General features: G+C 35.0%; 1 protein-coding gene across 1 annotated transcript; it reads left to right on the top strand.

Moving 5' to 3' along the window:
* The first annotated feature begins 10446 nt into the window (after positions 1-10446).
* LOC127564552 (C-C chemokine receptor type 5-like) lies at positions 10447-15969 on the top strand. The gene is made up of 2 exons (XM_052001155.1): positions 10447-10705; positions 12659-15969. Exon 2 carries the CDS (start codon positions 12670-12672, stop codon positions 13729-13731), a length of 1062 nt encoding a protein of 353 aa, XP_051857115.1. The 5' UTR covers positions 10447-10705; positions 12659-12669; the 3' UTR covers positions 13732-15969.
* Positions 15970-19663: the final 3694 nt, after the last annotated feature.

Below are 19663 nucleotides of genomic sequence, written 5' to 3'. Positions count from 1 at the left end.
CCATAACACAATAAAGTCAAAATGGATATATGATTTAGGCAGAAAGGGTGATACCATAAGCAAATTAGAAGAGCAAGTGATAATTTACCTCTCAGATCTTTGGAGAAGGGAGGAATTTATGATCAAAGAAGAACTAGAGCACATCATGAAAGACAAAATGGACAACTTTGATTACATTAAATTTAAAAAGCTTTTGCACAAACAAAATCAACACAAACAAGATTAAAAAGGGAAGTACAAAGCTGGAGGGAAATGTTTACAGCCAGTGTTTCTGATAAAGGCCTCATTTCTAAAATATATAAAGAATTGTGTCAAATTTATAAGAATACAAGTCATTCTCCAATTGATAAATGATCAAAGGATATGAAAAGACAATTTTCAGTTGATTAAATTATAGGTCTATATACATATGAAAAAATACTCTAAATCACTATTAATTAGAGAAATGCAAATTAAAGTGACTCTAAGTACCACCTCACACCTCTCAGATTGGTTAAAATGACAGGAAATGATTATGATAAATGTTGGATGGGATGTGGGAAAACTGGGACACTAATGCATTGTTGATGAAATTGTGAAATGATCCAACTATTCTGGAGAGCAATCTGGAACGATGCTCAAAGGGAAATAAAACTGCATATTCTTTGACCCAGCAGTGCCACTATTGGATCTGTATCCTAAGGAAATTGTAGAGGAGGGGGAAAGGATCCACATGTGCAAAAATATTTGTAACAGTTCTTTTTGTGGTGGCAAAGAATTGAAAAATTACTAGAGGCCCATCAATTAGGGAAAGGCTGTATAAGTTATGATGTATGAAAATAATGGAATATGTTGTTTTATAAATGAACAAGCTGATTTTAGAAAGACCTAGAAAGATTTACAAGATGCTCAGTGAAACAAGCCAGGAATCCATTGTACACAGTAACAACAAGATTGTGAGATGATCAACTTTGAAAGACTTGATTCTTCTCAACGGTTCAGTTATACAAGGCAATCCCAGTAACCTTTGGACAGAAAACACCATCTGCATCCAGAAAGAGAACTATAGAAATAGGATGTAAATCAATATAATGCTATTTTCACTTTTATTTCTGTTTTTTTTCCCATGAGAGAAAAACCATGAGAGGTTTTTCCCTTTTGTCCTGATTTTTCTCTCCCAACATGATTCATAAAGAAATGGGCATTTAAAAAGTTAATATATATGTAAAAAAATTTTAATTTCTAAAAAGGGAGTAAATACATGGGAAATGTTAGATTTCATAGAGTCCTGGAATCATTTGGTAAGGAACTCAGAAAAAAAAAATAGAAGGGGAGATTTGTCAAAAAATATATATTATTGATAAAGATCTAAGAAATAATTTCACTTTTTTGCTAAAAAAATAAATAGATTTCATGGTATTTGCTCAATGTCTAAAGGAAGATCGAGAGAGAGAGAGAGAGAGAGAGAGAGAGAGAGAGAGAGAGAGAGAAAGAGAGAGAGAGAAAGTGTGCACTCACACTCTATGAATACTTCCATGCATACAAACACAAGCCAAAAAAACAGTCCCTGCCCTCAAGAAACTTATCTTCCACTGAAGAAAGATAACATATATAGGGAAGCCAAAAAGTGGGGGAATGGGTACCCATGTTGGGATAAGGCATCAGGAAAAAAAGAACAAGAAGTCTAGTGACTTGAGTCCAAACATGAGAGAGGTGAAACTTGACTGGGTTCCTTCTTGAAATGATAGTCTTGGGGAGGGAAACCTCAATCAAAAAAGCAGGGACTTAGAACAGAGGTTTCTACGAGAATTTGCATTCTATATTATTGTTCTGTAAGAAATGTCCAGCAGGAAGATTTCAAAAAGGCCCGGAGAGACTTACATGAACTGATGCTGAGTGAAATGAGCAGGACCAGTAGATCATTATATACTTCAACAAATACTATATGATGATCAATTCTGATGCACGTGGCTCTCTTTAACAATGAGATGAATCAAATCGGTTCCAATAGAGGAGTAATGAATTGAACCAGCTACACGGAGCAAAAGAACTCTGGGAGATGACTATGAACCACTACATAGAATTCCCAATCCCTCTATCTTTGCCCGCCTGCATTTTTTATTTCCTTCATAGGCTAATTATACCATATTTCAAAGTTCGATTCTTTTTGTATAGCAAAATAACAGTATGGACATGTATACATATATTGTATTTGACTTTTCTTTAACATATTTAACATGTACTGGTCAACCTGCCATCTGGGGGAGAGAGTGGGGGGAAGGAAGGGAAAAGTTGGAACAAGAGGTTTGGCAATTGTCAATGCTGAAAAATTACCCATACATATATCTTGTAAATAAAAAGCTATAATAAAAAAGAGAGAATTTGCATTCTACAAATGCAAATTAACAGGCAAAGAGAAGTCTGGACACTGGGTGCAGGTGTGAGTGAGGTGAAATATGACTGCAGTCCTTCCTAAAATGATAGGTCCCTGGAGGAAGTCATCAATCAAGAAAACAGATGTGACCAAAGTGTTTAGATCAAGGAATTCTAAAGTTAGAAGAGCTTTTAGGAGTCATCTAGTCCAGTAGATCCAGTAACACTCTCTTTTTGAAAATAACCCTATGAAATGCAATCTGCATGAATCATTCTAATGACAGAGAATTCACAACTTCAGGAGGTGGTTCTTAGAGAGTTCTAATTGTTAGAAAGTGCTCCCTTATATTGAGCTAAAAATATTCCTCTTATTAGCCTAAATTCTGCCTTCTGGAGTTGTTTGAAATAAAGGAAAATCATAAAGTTTCTGTTCTTAGTAAAACATACCTAGCTCCTTCAGCTTTCCTCATATAATATTTTCAGCCTCTTCACCCTAATAACTGTCTGTCATCTAGATATGTTCCAGTTTGTCAATGATACTGTGAAAATCTGTCTTCCACTACTAACCATGACACTCTAGATGTAGTCTTAGCATAATGGAATGTAATGAGACAAGGAGTTGCCCCAGTGGAACTTGGGGCATTATTATTCCCACTGATGCAAACTAAAATAGCATAATTTATTTTGTTAATATAATCATACTGTTGATTTGTATTGAGCTTGTTGCCAAATAAAAGCATTGCCAATTTTTTTCACATGAACTTCCCTTAAGTTAGGTTTCTTCTGTACTATATTATTACTGCATTTGCCTTTTTTTAAACATTGAGAGTAAGACTTTGCATTTTTTGTTCACTTCCATCCATTCTTTCCTATTTCATATCTTTTTCAATTTTGATTCTGTTATCTACTGTATTAGACATCACTTTCAACTACTCAGAAATTGAATAGGCAAGCTTTATGGAATAGGAAGGAGAGATCTGAGAGGAGAAAAATATGGTGGAACAAGTGCCCATGTTCAAACCCAATTCCTCCACATCAATAAAAAAAAAGGAGCAAGAAATGTACCAATTCAAAAGAACAAACAAAAACAAAAAACTTCATAGGGAATATATCCTCACTGAAAGAGGAGGGGAGAATCAACTTATGATTGTAAAAGAGAAGGGGAGAGCAACATCACACAATGAGTAGTTTGAGATGAAAAAAAAATAAATAAAGGAAAAAAAGTCTCTGGAACAAATATGGAACTCATATATAACTCTTCAGAAAAGCTAAGTGGCATAGAGAAGTTAAGGAAGAAATTAGTGAAAGAAGAAAAATGAAAAAAATCAATCAATGAGTAGTGAAAATAGACAAATAAGAGACTCAGAAGTTCAAAAAAAAATTGGTGGAGATTCTTACTAAGATGTTAGAATCCCTGAAGAATTCAATAACAAAATAATTAATAAAAAGCAGAACAATTAACTAGACAAAACTCTCAGAAAAAATATTTAGAAAGAGTCTTAATACCATGTTTCAAGAAATTATATTTTTAAAAGACAGCTAGATAAAACTGAAGAAAAAGTAAAGGTCAACAGAAAACACAGGATGCCAACATACAAGAATCACAAATTAGGCTCATCCAATCTTTAAATCAATGAGATTTTGGAAACAGCATGGAAGAAATGAATCACATAATCTTTCCATTCTTTTTTTAATGGAAAAATAATATTTTGCTAAGAGAACATTGTACATAGTAACAACAAAATTATGCAATGATCACTTATGATGGACTTGCCTCTTTTCAATAATTTGGTAATTCAAGGCAATTCCATTAGACTTGTGATGGAAAGTGCTAACCACATTTAGAGAGAGAGATATAGAGATTGAATATGAACCAAAGCATTGAAGGAAATAAATGGGAGAGATATTGTAAAGATATGTGAAGATATTATGAAGATAAGTAGCAACTTATGTATATATGGGGTGAGAAAAAAGAAAGACTCAAGGAAAATCCTGAAGTTGCAATTCTAGATGACTAGAAGGATCATGGTACCCATAACAGGGAAGGGGATATTTGAAAGAAAGATATGTTTTCAGAGGAAGAAAATTAGTTCAGTTTTGACATGGTGAGTTTGAGTTGCCTATAGCATTATTCAGTTTGAAACATTCAGCACAGAGATGAAGTCAAGATAGCTGAAAAAAACAGGTACTTACCTGAGTTCCTTCAAATTCAAAAAACTTTAATGTTTCAAAACAAATTCTGAAGTGGCAGAACCCACAAAAAGTACTAAATAAAACAAATTTCCACTCCAAGAAAACTTAGAATGTTGATAGGAAAGATCTGTCATACTAGAATGAGAATGAGCCCAGGCCACATCCCAGCAAACTAGAAGCAGACCTTGGGGATGACTGAAACAGCAATAGCATCAGTGGCTTCCAGAGCTCTCAGCCCACAGATGGTAAAAGGGTCAGACAATTGGTTAGAAAGAGATTACAGGAATTTCTTTGCTAGCACTTGGGCAGGATTCTGTTGCATTGTCCATATGTGGATCCAGATTGTGGCTTGGGTCCCAATCCTAGGGTTAGGAGGAACACTACCACACCAGATCTTGGGGACTCAAGGTAGTAGGGATGTTAGTCATGTTTCCATGGTATTTGTGTGCTGGGATCTTTACTAACTTAAGTCATTAGAGCTGATAGAGACAATAATTATCTAATCTAGCATGGTTCAGTATCACTGATCTGATCTTACAAGGAGATGTTTTGGGCCAAAACTTGAAACAGATACACATAGTATATATAAATCCATCAATATGGGAGGCATTACACATAATTTACATAAGCACATAGCAATATAACACAGGCTAGTAGTAATGTACAAATAACATGAATCAACCTGAAAATTTATACATGTCCATAAGTCCTAGAAATAGTCCAAAAGGAATCCATTGTCCATTAATTCATGTGCCAGGAATCCAATAGTTCCTGTAAGCTCTAAAGTACTGCAATAGTCTTATCAACAATTTTTTTCATCTCAAGGAATCCAATGATTCTTGCTGGTTTTTTCAAGAACTAAAACAGTCTCATCTTGTGTTAGAAAATCCAATGATTCCTGAAGATTTTAAAAGTTCTTTTAACAGTCTCATTATCAGCCATGCTCTTTCAGTGTTAGATGTTTCTTAAATCTTCTCCTTTGTTTTGAAGTTTTTTCTCTTTTTCTGTTTCTCTCTGATGGACAAGACGAATACAGCTCGTTGGCACCCATCTGATTCCTTCTCCACCTGTAGAGATACAAGCAAACCCTCTTCCCCAAGCAGTTAACCTATCTGGTCCCTTCCATTCACCACTTTCTGGATCTCTCCACATCACCTGGCGATTATCTAAAGATAGTGGAGCTGCTCGCACTGGACACTGCTCTTCTGATGGGTTATAAAACCTGTCTGCTGGAGCCAGTGCATATTTATCAAAGATTAAAAAATTAATGGTATAGAGAACTAAATTTAGAAGTTCTCTAGGGTTACCCGTGGCTCCCCCTTTCTTTTGTTTTTGGAGGAGTGTCTTAATGTCTGTTTCTTCTTTCTACAATTGCCTGTCCTTGAGGATTAAAGGGTATGCCAGTGGTGTGTAAAATCTTATACTATGCACAAAAGTATTCAAAATATTTGGAAGTATATGCAGGTCCATTATCTGTTTTTATTTCTTGTGGCATACTCAAAAAGTTTGAGGACTGCTGGTTTAACTTATTAGTCAACTGGATACAAAATATGCTAGTTTGAGACTTTGCCTTGCACAATGTTTTGATAATGAGCCTAAATGTGGTGTTTTCCTTCTTTTAAAATAATAGTTCTCTCTGGGAAAGAGCAGGTTTCTCGGCGAGGTTTTCTGGAGGCAGCTTTAGTTGCAGTTGAAAGTAATAATCACCTCAAAATGCAGACAGGTGATGAAAAGTTCAGATCTTTTATTGCCTCCAATATAACCCGGTTACCTTAGAGGCCTATCTCTCTGCTTGGTTCCAAGAGCTCCCTCTGAATGTCTCCAAATCCAAAGGTTTGTCCTTCAGCCTCTTGGTTCCAAGAGCTCCCTCCAAATGTCTCCAATTCCAAAGGTTTGTCCTTCAGCCCAGCTAGCACAAAGGTAAATCTGTCTTGCCTCTGAGAGAGGGTTTCTGGCTCTCAATCTCCCAGAGTGCTCCTCTCCGACCCTAGTCAATGTTCCAAAGTAAAACTCCTCACTCAGAGAGAGCTTCTAGCTGAACTTACTTGACGCTCCCCTCTCAATCTAAATTCAGCTGAACTCCCGACTGAGTCTGCTTCTTATATATCATCTCCCAAAGGTTGACTCCTCCTTCTGAAGGCACACCTTCTGGAGGTGTGAATTCACAAAGTTACAAAGTTTGCTTTGTGAATCTCCCATACTTGTGAACTGGTACGAACACAAACATTGTATCAATTAGTTCTACTTAGTACCTTGTTTCAGGTTCTGGCCCAAAACATCTCCTTGTAAGATCAGAGCAGTGATACTGATCCATGCTAAATTAGATAATTATTGTCTCTATCAACTCTAATGACTTAACAATTTGTAAAGATTCCAACATCTGTGGTCATTCATAGACTAGAACACAGGCCAGGAGAGTAATAAATACACTTTTCCTTAAAAGAAGAACTAAAAATCACAATCTCCCCACAGCTAACTCTGAAAATAGCTGAACAAAAAAACCTGACACTTGGGATAGTGGTCCCACTATCTTGGGAGCCAAATTGAATTTTAACATAAATTTAAAAGTCAAGAAATAAACTGGGAAAATGACCAAACAACAAAAAAAGATCTTGACCATAGAAAATTACTAGGGTCACAAGTATAAACTCAAAAGATGACAAGTCAAAACTGCTACATCTAAAGCCTCATAGAAAAATGTGAATTGGTCTTATGTCTAAAAAGAATTGCTGAAAGAACTCAAAATAAGGCAAAAAAGGGAGAAAAACACTGGACAAAAAGAGGTTAAAATGACTCTATTCAAATGATATGATAGTTTGCTTAGAAAATTCAATAAAATCAACAAAAAAAATCAAAAAGCTTTAACAAAGTAACAATAAAAAATAACCCCACAAACTCAACAGTATTATTTCTATATTATTTTTACAAGGAAAAAGAACAGAAACACTATTTTAAAATCACAATAAAATGTATCAAATATTTGAGAGATAACTAACACAAATATGTGACCATACTACCCAACTTAATCAAAAAATGTCATTTTATAGCAATAAAAAATATCAATGGGATACTTTATGAACTTAGACAAAATAATAGCAAAATTTGTATGTGGAAAATTATAGGTCAAGAACATCAAAATAAATAATGAAAAAAAGTAAGAGAGAATGGATAATGATACTTTTTGGCCTAAAATTATTCTATAATTTAATGCTTATCAAAATAATTTTATACTTTATTTCAAAAAAATCAAATAAGTTAAATAAACAAGAAATAGAACCAAATGCATATGGTAGTCTAACATCTGATAAACCCAAAAATAGATTACTGGGAAAGGAACTCATTTCTCAAAAAAACTACTAGAGAAGAGTTTGGTAGGAAATGTAATTATACTAATACCTAGTATGATATACAGCCATAAATTTCCAAGAAATGCATTATCTAAATTTAAAAATCACCTGGAAGAGGGAATGGAATTTGGGTAAGAGAGTGGGGAGAGGGCAGAGGTTTCTATGAATGGATTAGAAACTCCTAGTGAGGAAAGAAACTCCTAGTGAGGAAACTCCCCCTACTGGCGCAAATTGGAAACTCTTCTGCAGCTTAGAAAATTGCTTGGGTGTCCTACTTTCTCAAATTTTAAGCAATGGTTTAGATACAGACTCAAAGGACATATTTCTCAAATTTTAAGGTTATATAAAGCTTGAAGGGATACCTAAGGAAGACAATAAAATCAGGGATCAAAAAGATCTTAAAAGGTGAAAATGTTTGTTCTATCAGATGGAATTTAATTTTCCTTTTAAAAAGGTTTTTAAATTTTATTTTTGTTTATATTCATAATTTTAAACTATCTCCCTTCCTCCTTCCTTACCTGGTACTAAAGAAGGAAACCATTTGATATAAACTTATAAACATACTATACATACTTCTACTTAATATTTCTTTCACTGAAGGGTGGGAGAACCAGATCCAGAACCTATATTCCCAACATGCCAATTTTGTCTTTTTTTTCTATAATCATGAAAGTCATAAAATTTCAAAACTGAAATGGACTAGAGATATTATCTAGTCCAACAAATACCTGAAGAACTTTCTCTACAAACCATTAATTTTCAATCACTTGAAGACCTCTAGCAATGGAGAACTACCGACCTTCCTAACAATGGCAAAGCTTCTTAATCCATGGGTTGAGATCCCATATGGATAATGTAATTGAATCCAAGGATGGCAAAAAAAAAATTGGCAACAGCAAAAGGTATCAAATATTTCTCCAAGATTGAATTCTTTATGCAAAAATAAACAAGCACCTCCATCTTATTAGTATGCAAATTTGCTTTTGTCTTTAATAAATGGTAAAAGTATACTTATACCAAAAAAACTTTTTAAAAACAAATTTCTTTATGACTTATTATCAGGAAATGTTTGACTTTGTATACCTATTTTATATACCTAAATACCTGGGGTCTTATAAAAATTTCTCAGGAGAAAAAGGATCATGAGTGGAAAAAGTTTAAAAAGCTCTGCACTATGACACCATGCTATCTTCTCAACTGCGCTTCATGTAGTTTCAGGTTCATTTGGATATCCAGATTAGTGGCTATCAGATAAATAAGATGTTTCGCTTTCTTGTTTTTGTCAATGATAATAAGAGCTATCATTCATATAGTACTTTAAAGTTTGCAAAAGCACTTTAGCTTCTCTCATTTCATCCTCACAATAAGTCTGTGATATAGTCCCTATCTCTTATTATTGATAAGGTTAATAATATTAATAGTAAGTAGCATTTATAAATTACTCTAAGGTTTTCTAGGTACTTTACAAATATTATCACATTCGAGCTTTATAACCACCCTGGAAGATAGGTTCTATTATTAGTCCCATTTTACAGATCAAGAAACTGAGGCAAAGAGAAGTTAAATGATTTGCCTAGGTCACATAGTGTCCAAGAGAAGATTTGAACTCAGATCTTCGCTATTCCAAGGGTTAACGCTCAATTCAATGCTTCCCTTACCAATGACAAATATTCTCTAATAGTTGTTTTACATAAATTATTTAACTTTAACGACTAAGATTACAAGCTACTTAAGGGGAGAAAGCATATCTACTACTTCCTTGAGGTCCTTTAAAACACGTTATATAATGTGGGTCATCCTGAGGATACTGATCAAAGCTAATTGATCAGATGGCCAGGGTTAATGCCTCTAATAATTCTAACTCCTTGATAAGCTCCCAGTGTTTTCCTCATAAGGGCAATTTTTATTATCATTATTTTGCAGATAAAGAAAATGATTTCTCAGAAACATCAGCTAATCTAAGGGAAGGGGTGAAGAGAAGGGAGGGAGAAAAAAAATACGGTACATGAGGTTTTGCAAAGGTGAATGTGGAAATTATCTATGCATATATTTTGGAAATAAAAAGGGGGGAAAAAGCATCAGCTAGAAGTTCAATGTACTCTCTACTTCTCCAAGCTGCCTCTCTAGATGGCACTGACATTTTTAAAAGTGAAACCTTCCTATACCATTTCCCACTATACTTGCTCATAGATGAGGCTCTGAAATTCAGTCTCCTAGGGAAATTTCACCATAACAAGATCATGAGTGTACATGCAACCCAGCTTAACCATAGTCACAAAGCAATTAAAGGCTTACTCCAGACACTGATATAACCCAATCAGTGTAACACTTAATCAATCAATTGGGCTACCCATTTGCAAAAATAAAATAAAGTAAAATAAATACCCACAAACTGCAAAATAAAAATCCCAAATGACTTGGGGACCAAGCTGCCTAAATCAACTGCTTATTCTGCCATCTTGTGGACAAAGTTTAAGGAAATCAGAATCACAGAGATATTTGACTTCCCTTCCCTTTGTAAGAATGAATCTCACCCCTCAGTGTTTGAGCAGAAGCTAATTGGCAAGACAAGTGACTGGGTGTTTCAGAAGATGTTCCATACGCCCTCAAAATTGGATGATCTATTTATAAAAAGAAGAACTTTTTTTTTCATCTAATTAGACAAAAGGAAAAAAAAAAACCCAACCTACCTCCCTCTGAAGGCAGGAAACATTATTTCCCACTTGGTACTATACTGTCTATACATAATTTATTTTCACAGTTCACTTGGCCAGAAGAACAGAAGTTCCCCTGACAGACTGAAAACTCGTCAGGTAAGTCATCTTTTAGCTCTTCTACCTACTAATTATCAATGCTGCTTAGATAAGTCAAATTAAAATCAGAGAGAAGAACAGAAAATAACTCATAGAGGGAAGATTGTGTTTGACAATATGTCAAGATGATGACAAAATTATCTTTTTAAAGGAAAAATCATCAACATAAGGAAAATAGAGAATTTGAGATGTATTTCTACCTATGATCACATTAGAGTCTGAGGAAAATTGTGATGAAGGACAATTGCTATAGAATTCTATGCTAACTCTGAAGAATAAAATCAGTCAGATGACAAATTGTAAATTTAATCTCTATTCAGAGAGAAGAGACTTTACTGAATCCTTAATAAAAAAAATTAGTCTTTTGTATGACAGGAAATTTAAACTGATCTCCCCAATTCCTCCAGATCTATCTCGGGTCCTATTTCTCCAAAGGAAGGAAAACCATTACAAAGTCAAAACTGACAGCAAGTTACCCACTAAAACTTATTGTTAGAGCCTCTGTTAAATGTAGAGCAAAGTCAACTGCAAGTGGGAAGTGAGATAGTCTACCAGGAAAGAGAACTGTCTCTGGAATCAAGGACCCCTGGATAAAATCCTGCTTTGAATACTTAATTATTGGGTTGACTTTGAACAAGATAGTTAATCTTTTTCTTTAGTTTCTTTACCTTTAAAACAAAGTGACCTCTAGAATCGCTTCCAGCTTTCTATTTATGACCCTCCAAGTTTATTTCGAACCTAAGAAGTGGGATGCCATTTATGTCCTGGATTATACTTTCCACTTCACCATTATATACATCATTCTGCATGGTATATGTTCCTTGAAGTAGCTTTACCTAGATAAAGAAAGGTTTCTACACTCCTTTGTTAAGGGCTGGAGAGAAAGAATATGCTACTCCCTAGAGTGTGTGTAGGCAAAGATCAGCCTTTTGGTTAAAGAGGATGTGAAATTTCTAATGGAAACCTAAGAAATGTGCTGACTATGTATGTCCTTTCTATTTTACCACTATATGCATGAGGGAGGATCCCTAAATATGATTAAATAAAATAGAAAAGAATGAGAAACTATTGAAATTGATAAATTTAGGAGCACTTTCATCATTCCCTTGAAAAAAAAAGAGTTGAAAAGAGCAAGTAGATGGCATGCCCTTGATTATCTAAATTGACTGTATTAATTAAGAAAACTGCTGGGAAGACTGCATCTCTTCTCTTAATTTAAATTGTAAAGACTCCAAGCTAATCCAGTTTGAGACCCCAGTCCGCCTATTTACAACATGCTGCTGAAATGAATGTTCTCCTAAGACAACACATGCTGAGGAAGTGGGAGCTCTCTCTTAACCTGAAACTGTGGTATTTTCCCTCCCAGTCACTGTGGAAAGCCAGCAGATTTCTACCAGTGGAAAATTATGTCCATCCCTCTTCCCAACAGAACAGAATTCTTTGCTTTGTGAAAATGACAGGCAAACTCTCACCAACTCTTGAAATGTCAGAAGCTGGATGAGAGTCTAGATATCAATTAGCCCAACCCTTTCATTTTACAAATTATGAAACTGAGACCTAAAAAGTGAAATAACTTAGACATGACCTTCATGACTGGCAAATGGTGGGATATGAGTCCTCTGGATCTATTTCCCTATAAATAGTCAATGATTTTCCATTCATTTATTCACTCATTCTTTCATCAAATAGTTATTAAGTACTTTTTGTGTAAACAATGTAGAATTGGGAATACAAACTAAGTCCCTTCCCTCAAGAACCTAACATTCTGTTTGGGTGAAGTGATATATATACAGAGCTATGTAAATAACCTACAAGTAAAATATATATAAAGAAGAGTTCATATATATGTGTCTGTGTACATAACTATAATTTTAGTTTGTAGGATGGTTTGAATTTAAGGGGCCACATTAAGTAAACTCTATGGTTTGAAAAGGACTATCTCTTTATTCACAGGACAAAGAAAGATGGAGAATGAGTCAACCACACCTTTCTATGACGAATACTCTTATGAAGCCATAATACTCTGTCAAAAATTTGATGTGAAGCATACAGCATCATGGCTCCTCCCCCCACTTTACTCCCTGGTGGTCATTACTGGCTTTGTGGGCAATGCCCTAGTTTTTCTAGTCTTGATAAGATGTAAAAAGCTGAAAAGCATGACTGACATCTATCTACTCAATCTGGCCATTTCTGATTTACTTTTTATCCTCACCCTCCCATTTTGGGCTCACTATGTTGCAGATCAGTGGATCTTTGGAGATGTCCTGTGTAAGCTGCTGACAGGATTCTATCAGATGGGGTTCTTTGGAGGAGTATTCTTCATCATTCTCCTGACCATCGATCGGTACCTAGCCATTGTCCATGCTGTGTTTGCCCTAAAAGCTAGGACAGTCACCGTTGGCATTTTGACAAGTGTCATCACCTGGGTGGTGACTGGATTTGTCTCTCTCCCAGAAATTATCTTTATCAAATCTCAAAAAGAAGGCAACCAATACACCTGCAGCCCTCATTTCCCATTAAATTGGTATGATTTCTGGAAGCACTTCCAAACTCTAAAGATGAATCTTTTGGGACTAGTGTTACCCCTCGTTGTTATGATCATCTGCTACTCAGGAATCATACAAACATTGCTGAGGTGCCGAAATGAGAAGAAGAAACATAAAGCAGTGAGGTTAATCTTTGTAATTATGATAATTTACTTTCTCTTCTGGACTCCCTATAACATTGTGTGTCTCTTGAACACATTCCAATCTTTCTTTGGTCTGAACAATTGTGATAGCTCCAAGAGGCTGGACAGAGCCATGCAAATAACGGAGACACTTGCAATGACTCACTGCTGTATCAATCCAGTGATTTATGCCTTTGTTGGGGAAAAGTTTAGGAGATATATCTCTACTTTCTTCCACAAATATATTGTCCGGCATTTCTGCAAACAATGTCCCATTTTCCATGGGGAGACACTTGATAGAGTGAGCTCAACATTTACTAGATCTACTGGGGAACAGGACATTTCAACTGGCCTTTGAAGTGGATTTAATACTGTCTTTGTTTTAATTAATAGTTTTTTCATAAAGGTTTTAAAAATAAATCCTCATTTAAAAAAAAGTCTTCAGTGAAAAAAAAAGTCTTCATAGATCTTTTTTGAGTTTACAGCTATAGTGATTGAAATAATTCATTTACTTATTACTTCTACAACCTCTTATTAAGCAGCCATTGTGTGTTTTGTACTAGCCATTTTCAGATTAAGTTATCAAAAAAATTGATTGCCTTTTCTGCCTTTAGTACCACAAAGTATATAAAGAATTATGAGGTATAGTCTTTACTCCTATTCTCATGGCTTTTACTATCTAGTTGTGAAAACAAGACATAAGCAGTCAAGAAATATAGAAATAAATGACTTCAGTATAACTGTACAAGAAAAAAATAAAATAGGAAGAACATAATTGCCCCCCAAAAAGTTCTAGACTGAGGATTCTGAACTTTATTTTTTATGTCATTGATCCTTTTGGCAGTCTCTATTGAAGCTTGAAGATCCCTTCTCATAAATGTTTTCAAATACATCAAATAATATGTATAGGATTATAAAAGAAACCAACTATACTAAAATAATGTTATGAAAATATTTAAAAATAAACTCATGGACCCCTGAAATTTTCCAATGGATGCCTTGGGGATTGACAGACCCTATATTAAGTACCCTAATCCAGACCTTGAACACTGGAGAATACTAAGATTCGAGAGCTAATTGTAACAATCAAGGAAGGATTCACGGAGAAGGAATTCAAACTTTGCCATTGGATAGATGGAAAGAGATTTATTTTAAATAGGAAAAAGTATATGAACAAAAAGTGTAAAGACAAGATCTCACCTGTGTATCCATTGTGCCAGGTCCATGCATTTTGATTCTCTCATACCTTTTCTTGTTCCTCTAAAACCACTACTCACTGAACCATTTTAAAAATATCCCATCTCTACTAACCTCCCAGAACAACAAAAAAGATGTTCAGTTTATCCATGCTCTGTGGTGGAAGCAGACCTCAAAGATTATAGTAATGAGCCTTAAAACATTTCAGAGTGAAATACTTCAATAAAGACAGAGAAAAAAAGGTCAAAGAAAAGTCAAGAAAATAAAAAGATAGGCATGCGTTTCACAGCATGAGTCTATCTGGAAAAGACACTAGAAATCAACCAATCTAACCCTCTCACATTACCCAAGAGGGAAAAACTGTGGGCCAAAGAGATTAAATAAATTGTTCCAAATCATGTGACTATTAAGAAACAGAACCAAGATTCAGGAGAGATAAATCTTTTGATACTGAATTTACAACTCAGTCTACTATTGCAAGCTGTGATGAAAAAGGAGCAAAGAAGAAAGAATTGTCAGCATATCGTGTCATCAAATGAAACTTGTGGGGTTTTCTATGATGACTCAAAATGAAACATCAGTCTCAATAGGTTGAGGAGAGTTGTCTTATAACACCATTTATTTCTATTGGAGACCTCCAATAGAACTGAGGATTCAGAGTTTATATTACTATTTCTAAGATCAGAATGACGTGGGAGTGATGCCAGGAAGAAAGGTTCAAGTCAGAAAGAGAATAAGTACTGAGAACAGAGGACAGAGACTCAAAGGGTGAAAGTGAAAGAAAGGAAGGAAGGAAGAGAGGGAGAGAGATGTAAGGAGGGAGGAAGGGAAGGAAGGAAGAAGAAAGGGAGCAAGGAGGCAGGGAGGGAAGAAAGGAAGAAGCAAGGGAAGAAAGAAGGGAGGAAGGAGGTAGAGAAGAAAGAAAGAGAAAAAGAAAAAGGAAGAAGAAAAGAGGGAGGGAAGGAAAAAGAAAGGATGGAAGAAAAAAGAAAGAAGAAAATGAGAGATAAAGTAAGAAAAAGAAAGAAAGAAAAGATAAAGAAAAAAGAAAAGAAAGAGAAAGAAAGATTGAAGAAAAAAGAAAAAGAAAGGAGAAAGAAAATGAGATTACAGAAATAAGGATTAGATCTTAATGGAAAGATGAAAAAAAATTTATGAAATAATTTTAGATTGGTTTTGGTCTCAAGATTCTTCTTTCTGGTTTTCCTTATGCCTTGATCTGATTTCTTTCAAGACCTGATGAACTAATATTCACATATTTAATAATAAACATTTCACCTTCAATTGTACTGTTTTGAAAATGGACTTGTTCCATAATTGCATTATAAAGACACAACTGTCTTTTCAAAAATATTCTTAGGTGGAAATAAATACAATTGACAGAGGAAAAAAAAAAAAAGATCACCCAAGGCTTTTATTTTCTTAGGATGTTAACTATGGAAAATAAGTGAAATGTAGCCCTGGTCCACAAAATTGGTATATAAACTCCATTTTCTACTTCTCCAGAAGTACAGTTGACCAGTCTAATATTGACATGTACCTATGGATGGAAGTTCCTATGGGGATAGCTAGATGGTACAGTAGATAGAGTACCACCCCTGAAATCAGGAGGACCTGAGTTCAAATCTGACCTCAGACACTTAACACTTCCTAACTGTGTGACCCTGAGCAAATCATTTAACCCCAATTGTCTCAGGAAAAAAAAGTTATAAAACAGAGTAGTTGCTATGTTTTCACTGCCTGTCAAGGTTTCTTTTGCCTTTATTCTCAGTGCTGTTTTAGGTGTATTTAACTGATTTACCTACTGGCATAACATAATCTGTGATCTAAAGTGGTAAGCAATTTGTAGCACTGATTTTTAATTCTTTTCTTCTAACTTGTTTATATTAATTATTAATTATAATTATAGTAATTATGAGCATTAGGCAAAAGGCTCCACTATGATATACATGTGTCATGATTAAGGGTATAGAGCTATCCTTTAAAAACATTCTTCAAGGAACATGTGATTCATACAAATAGGTTAAATTTTTAATGTGAAGTTACAGTAATATATTTAACAGGAATAAGTTCACTGTCTTAGACAAAAATACCTCTCAGTGCCTCTAAACTTACATATAAATTTTCCTGTTATATAGAACAAGGTATGGAATTGATTGTAGCCACCAGGTAGGTAGCATACTGGATAAAGCACTGGATCTAAAAAGAGGAAGACCTGAATTCAATTCAGCCTTAACCACTAGCTATGTGACCTAAGCAAATTACTCAATCTCTATCTGCTTTGGTTTCATCAACTATAAAGTGGGAATAATAATATAAAAATAATATATTATTTATAAAACAATGAGCACAATGTCTGGCACATAGTAGGTACTTAATAAATCCACAAGCACTCAAAAGAGATGTATTTAATAATCCATACAGGAAAAACCAAGCAGATAAAGAATCCATATTGCCCAGGTTACAATATGTAGTTGTATAGGCAAGTCATCAGTATATTTATTTTAGATGAGGTCTGCAGAAGGCCAAAGTCTTGAGCACTGAATAAGAGGGGAAAACTGGGTTGAATTGCATTTGATAAAGAGAATAATCTTTTTTATTGATCTAAAATGGCTCCTTGATGTAAAAATTGATCTCTTTTTAAATACCAAATTCTCCTTGTAATCTATGGCTATAAAGCACAGAATATAGTGATCTAAGAATAGGCAAAATTGCAGGGAAGTCAGAGGATAATAGAGAGGACATATGATGAGTAGAAGTCTGAGGTAGCATTAACCGCTGTGACTTTGAGTATAAGAAGTGGGGTAAAAGAGGTCATAAAGGACATATATCATCAAAAAAAAAAAGTATTGACAAGGCATAAAGTGATATTGTAGAATAAGAACTATCTAGCCAAGTTGCTCTGGAACTCCCAAAATAGTCAAAAAATTAGAGGAAGGCTTCCAATGAATGCCTCTCCAGGGGCTACATCCCCCTTTTAAAGCATTTAACAAATGGATAGAACACAAAGAGGATAAAAACACATGAATGGATTGCGATATGCATGGGTAGAAAAAATGTCTATATCATGACAGGGAATCCAAGTATATCCAAGTATACTCCCATAATCCATTCATGTTTCACATGATTAAATTATGTCTATCTTCCCATAATTTCCCTTCTAATTATTCTCCCTGTTAAGATGCTCATCAGTTGTTTTTGTCTTTATTTTGAAAACTCTCAAGAATACTATAGCCAAATTTCAGAACTTGCTCTCAAGGAGAAAATTTTTTTTAATAACTTTTTATTGATAGAACACATGCCAGGGTAATTTTTTACAGCATTATCCCTTGCGTTCACTTCTGTTGCGATTTTTCCCCTCCCTCCCTCCACCCCTTCCCCCAGATGGCAAGCAGTTCTTTACATGTTGAATGGGTTACAGTATATCCTAGATACAATATATGTGTGCAGAACCGAACAGTTTTCTTGTTGCACAGGGAGAATTGAATTCAGAAGGTAGAAATAACCCGGGAAGAAAAACAAAAATGCAAGCAGTTTATATTCATTTCCCAGTGTTCTTTCTCTGGGTGTAGCTGCTTCTGTCCATCTTTGATCAATTAAGGCTCTCTTTATCGAAGAGATCCACTTCCATTAGAATACATCCTCAAACAGTATTGTTGTTGAGGTATATAATGATCTCCTGGTTCTGCTCATTTCACTTAGCATCAGTTCATGTAAGTCTCACCAGTCCTCTCTGTATTCATCCTGCTGGTCATTCCTTACAGAACAATAATATTGTCAAGGAGAAAATATTGCAAGCATCCAGAAAGAATCAATTCAACTACAGTAAAGCTACAGTCAGAAGAATACAAGATTTAGCAGCTTCTAAATTAAAGAACCGGAGGGCTTGGAATATGATATTTTGGAGAGCAATGGAGCTAGGACTTAATAAGGTTTATCAGTTTACATTTCTACATGGGAGGATGATATTTATAACTCAGAACTTTCTCATTATTATGGCAGTTAGAAGAAATGGAGGGGAAGGGGGGAGGAGAGGGGAGTGTGTGAAACCTTATTCTTATCAGATTTAGCTCAAAGAGGAAATAACCTACATACTCAACAGGAACATAGAAATCCATCTTATCCTACAGGAAAATAGGAGGGGAATGGGATATAGGAAGGGGGGAGGATGATTAAAAAAAAAGAGAGAGAGAGAGCTTAGGAGCAACTAGGTGGTGCAGTGGATAGAGCACCAGCCCTGAAGTCAGGAGGACTTGAGTTCAAATCTAGTCTCAAACACTTAACACTTCCTAGCTGTGTGACCCTGGGCAAGTCATTTAACCCCAATTGCCTCAAAGGGAAAAAAAGGCATATGAGTGGAGGGAACAGTCAGTATCAAAACACTTTTGAGGAGAGACAGTTAAAGAAGAGAGGATAGGAAAGAAATACAGTTAACAAAAGTAACTGTAAAGATGAATTTTGAAGCAAGTTTCTCTGATAAGACCTCATTTCTGAGGGAACCAAGTCAAATTTATAAAAAGTAAGAGTTATGTCCCAATTGATAAATGATCAAAAGATATGATCTGTGTCAAAAGGGTTATAAATTCATTTATATCCTTTGACCTAACAACTCCACTATTAGGCATGAATACCAAAGAGATTTTAAAAAAGGACCTATATGTACAAAAAAATATTCATAACAGCTTTCTTCTCAAGGCAAAAATATTGGCAATTGAGGACATGCCTGTCAAATGAGTAATGGCTCAATAAACTGTGGTGTGTGTTTGTGATGGGATATTATTATATATGATGAGCAGGAATGCTCTCAGGGAAAAAAAAAAAGCTTGAAAAGCCCTCCATGAACTCAAGCAAAGTGAAATGTGCTATATACAAAGTAATAACAATGTTCTGTATGACCTTTGCTATTCTCAGAAGTACAATCATCCAAAACTATTCTGAATACAGAGTGTCTGAATACAGATTGAAGCATTCTCTCTCTTCCTCTTCCTCCCCTTCCTCCTCTCTTCCTCTCCCTTTTTTTCTCCTCTTCCCTCTCCCTTCTCCCCCTCTTAATTTTTCTTGAGAGTTTTTATTTTCATTAGGGTGGGAGATTT

The sequence above is a fragment of the Antechinus flavipes genome, chromosome 5 (genome assembly GCF_016432865.1).
Source record: "Antechinus flavipes isolate AdamAnt ecotype Samford, QLD, Australia chromosome 5, AdamAnt_v2, whole genome shotgun sequence".
Lineage (NCBI taxonomy): Eukaryota > Metazoa > Chordata > Mammalia > Dasyuromorphia > Dasyuridae > Antechinus > Antechinus flavipes.
This window is presented reverse-complemented; position numbering and strand designations above follow the sequence as displayed.

Excerpts from the sequence above, each read along its gene's own strand:
- LOC127564552 (XM_052001155.1), top strand. The coding sequence starts at position 12,670 with ATGGAGAATGAGTCAACCACACCTTTCTATGACGAATACTCTTATGAA.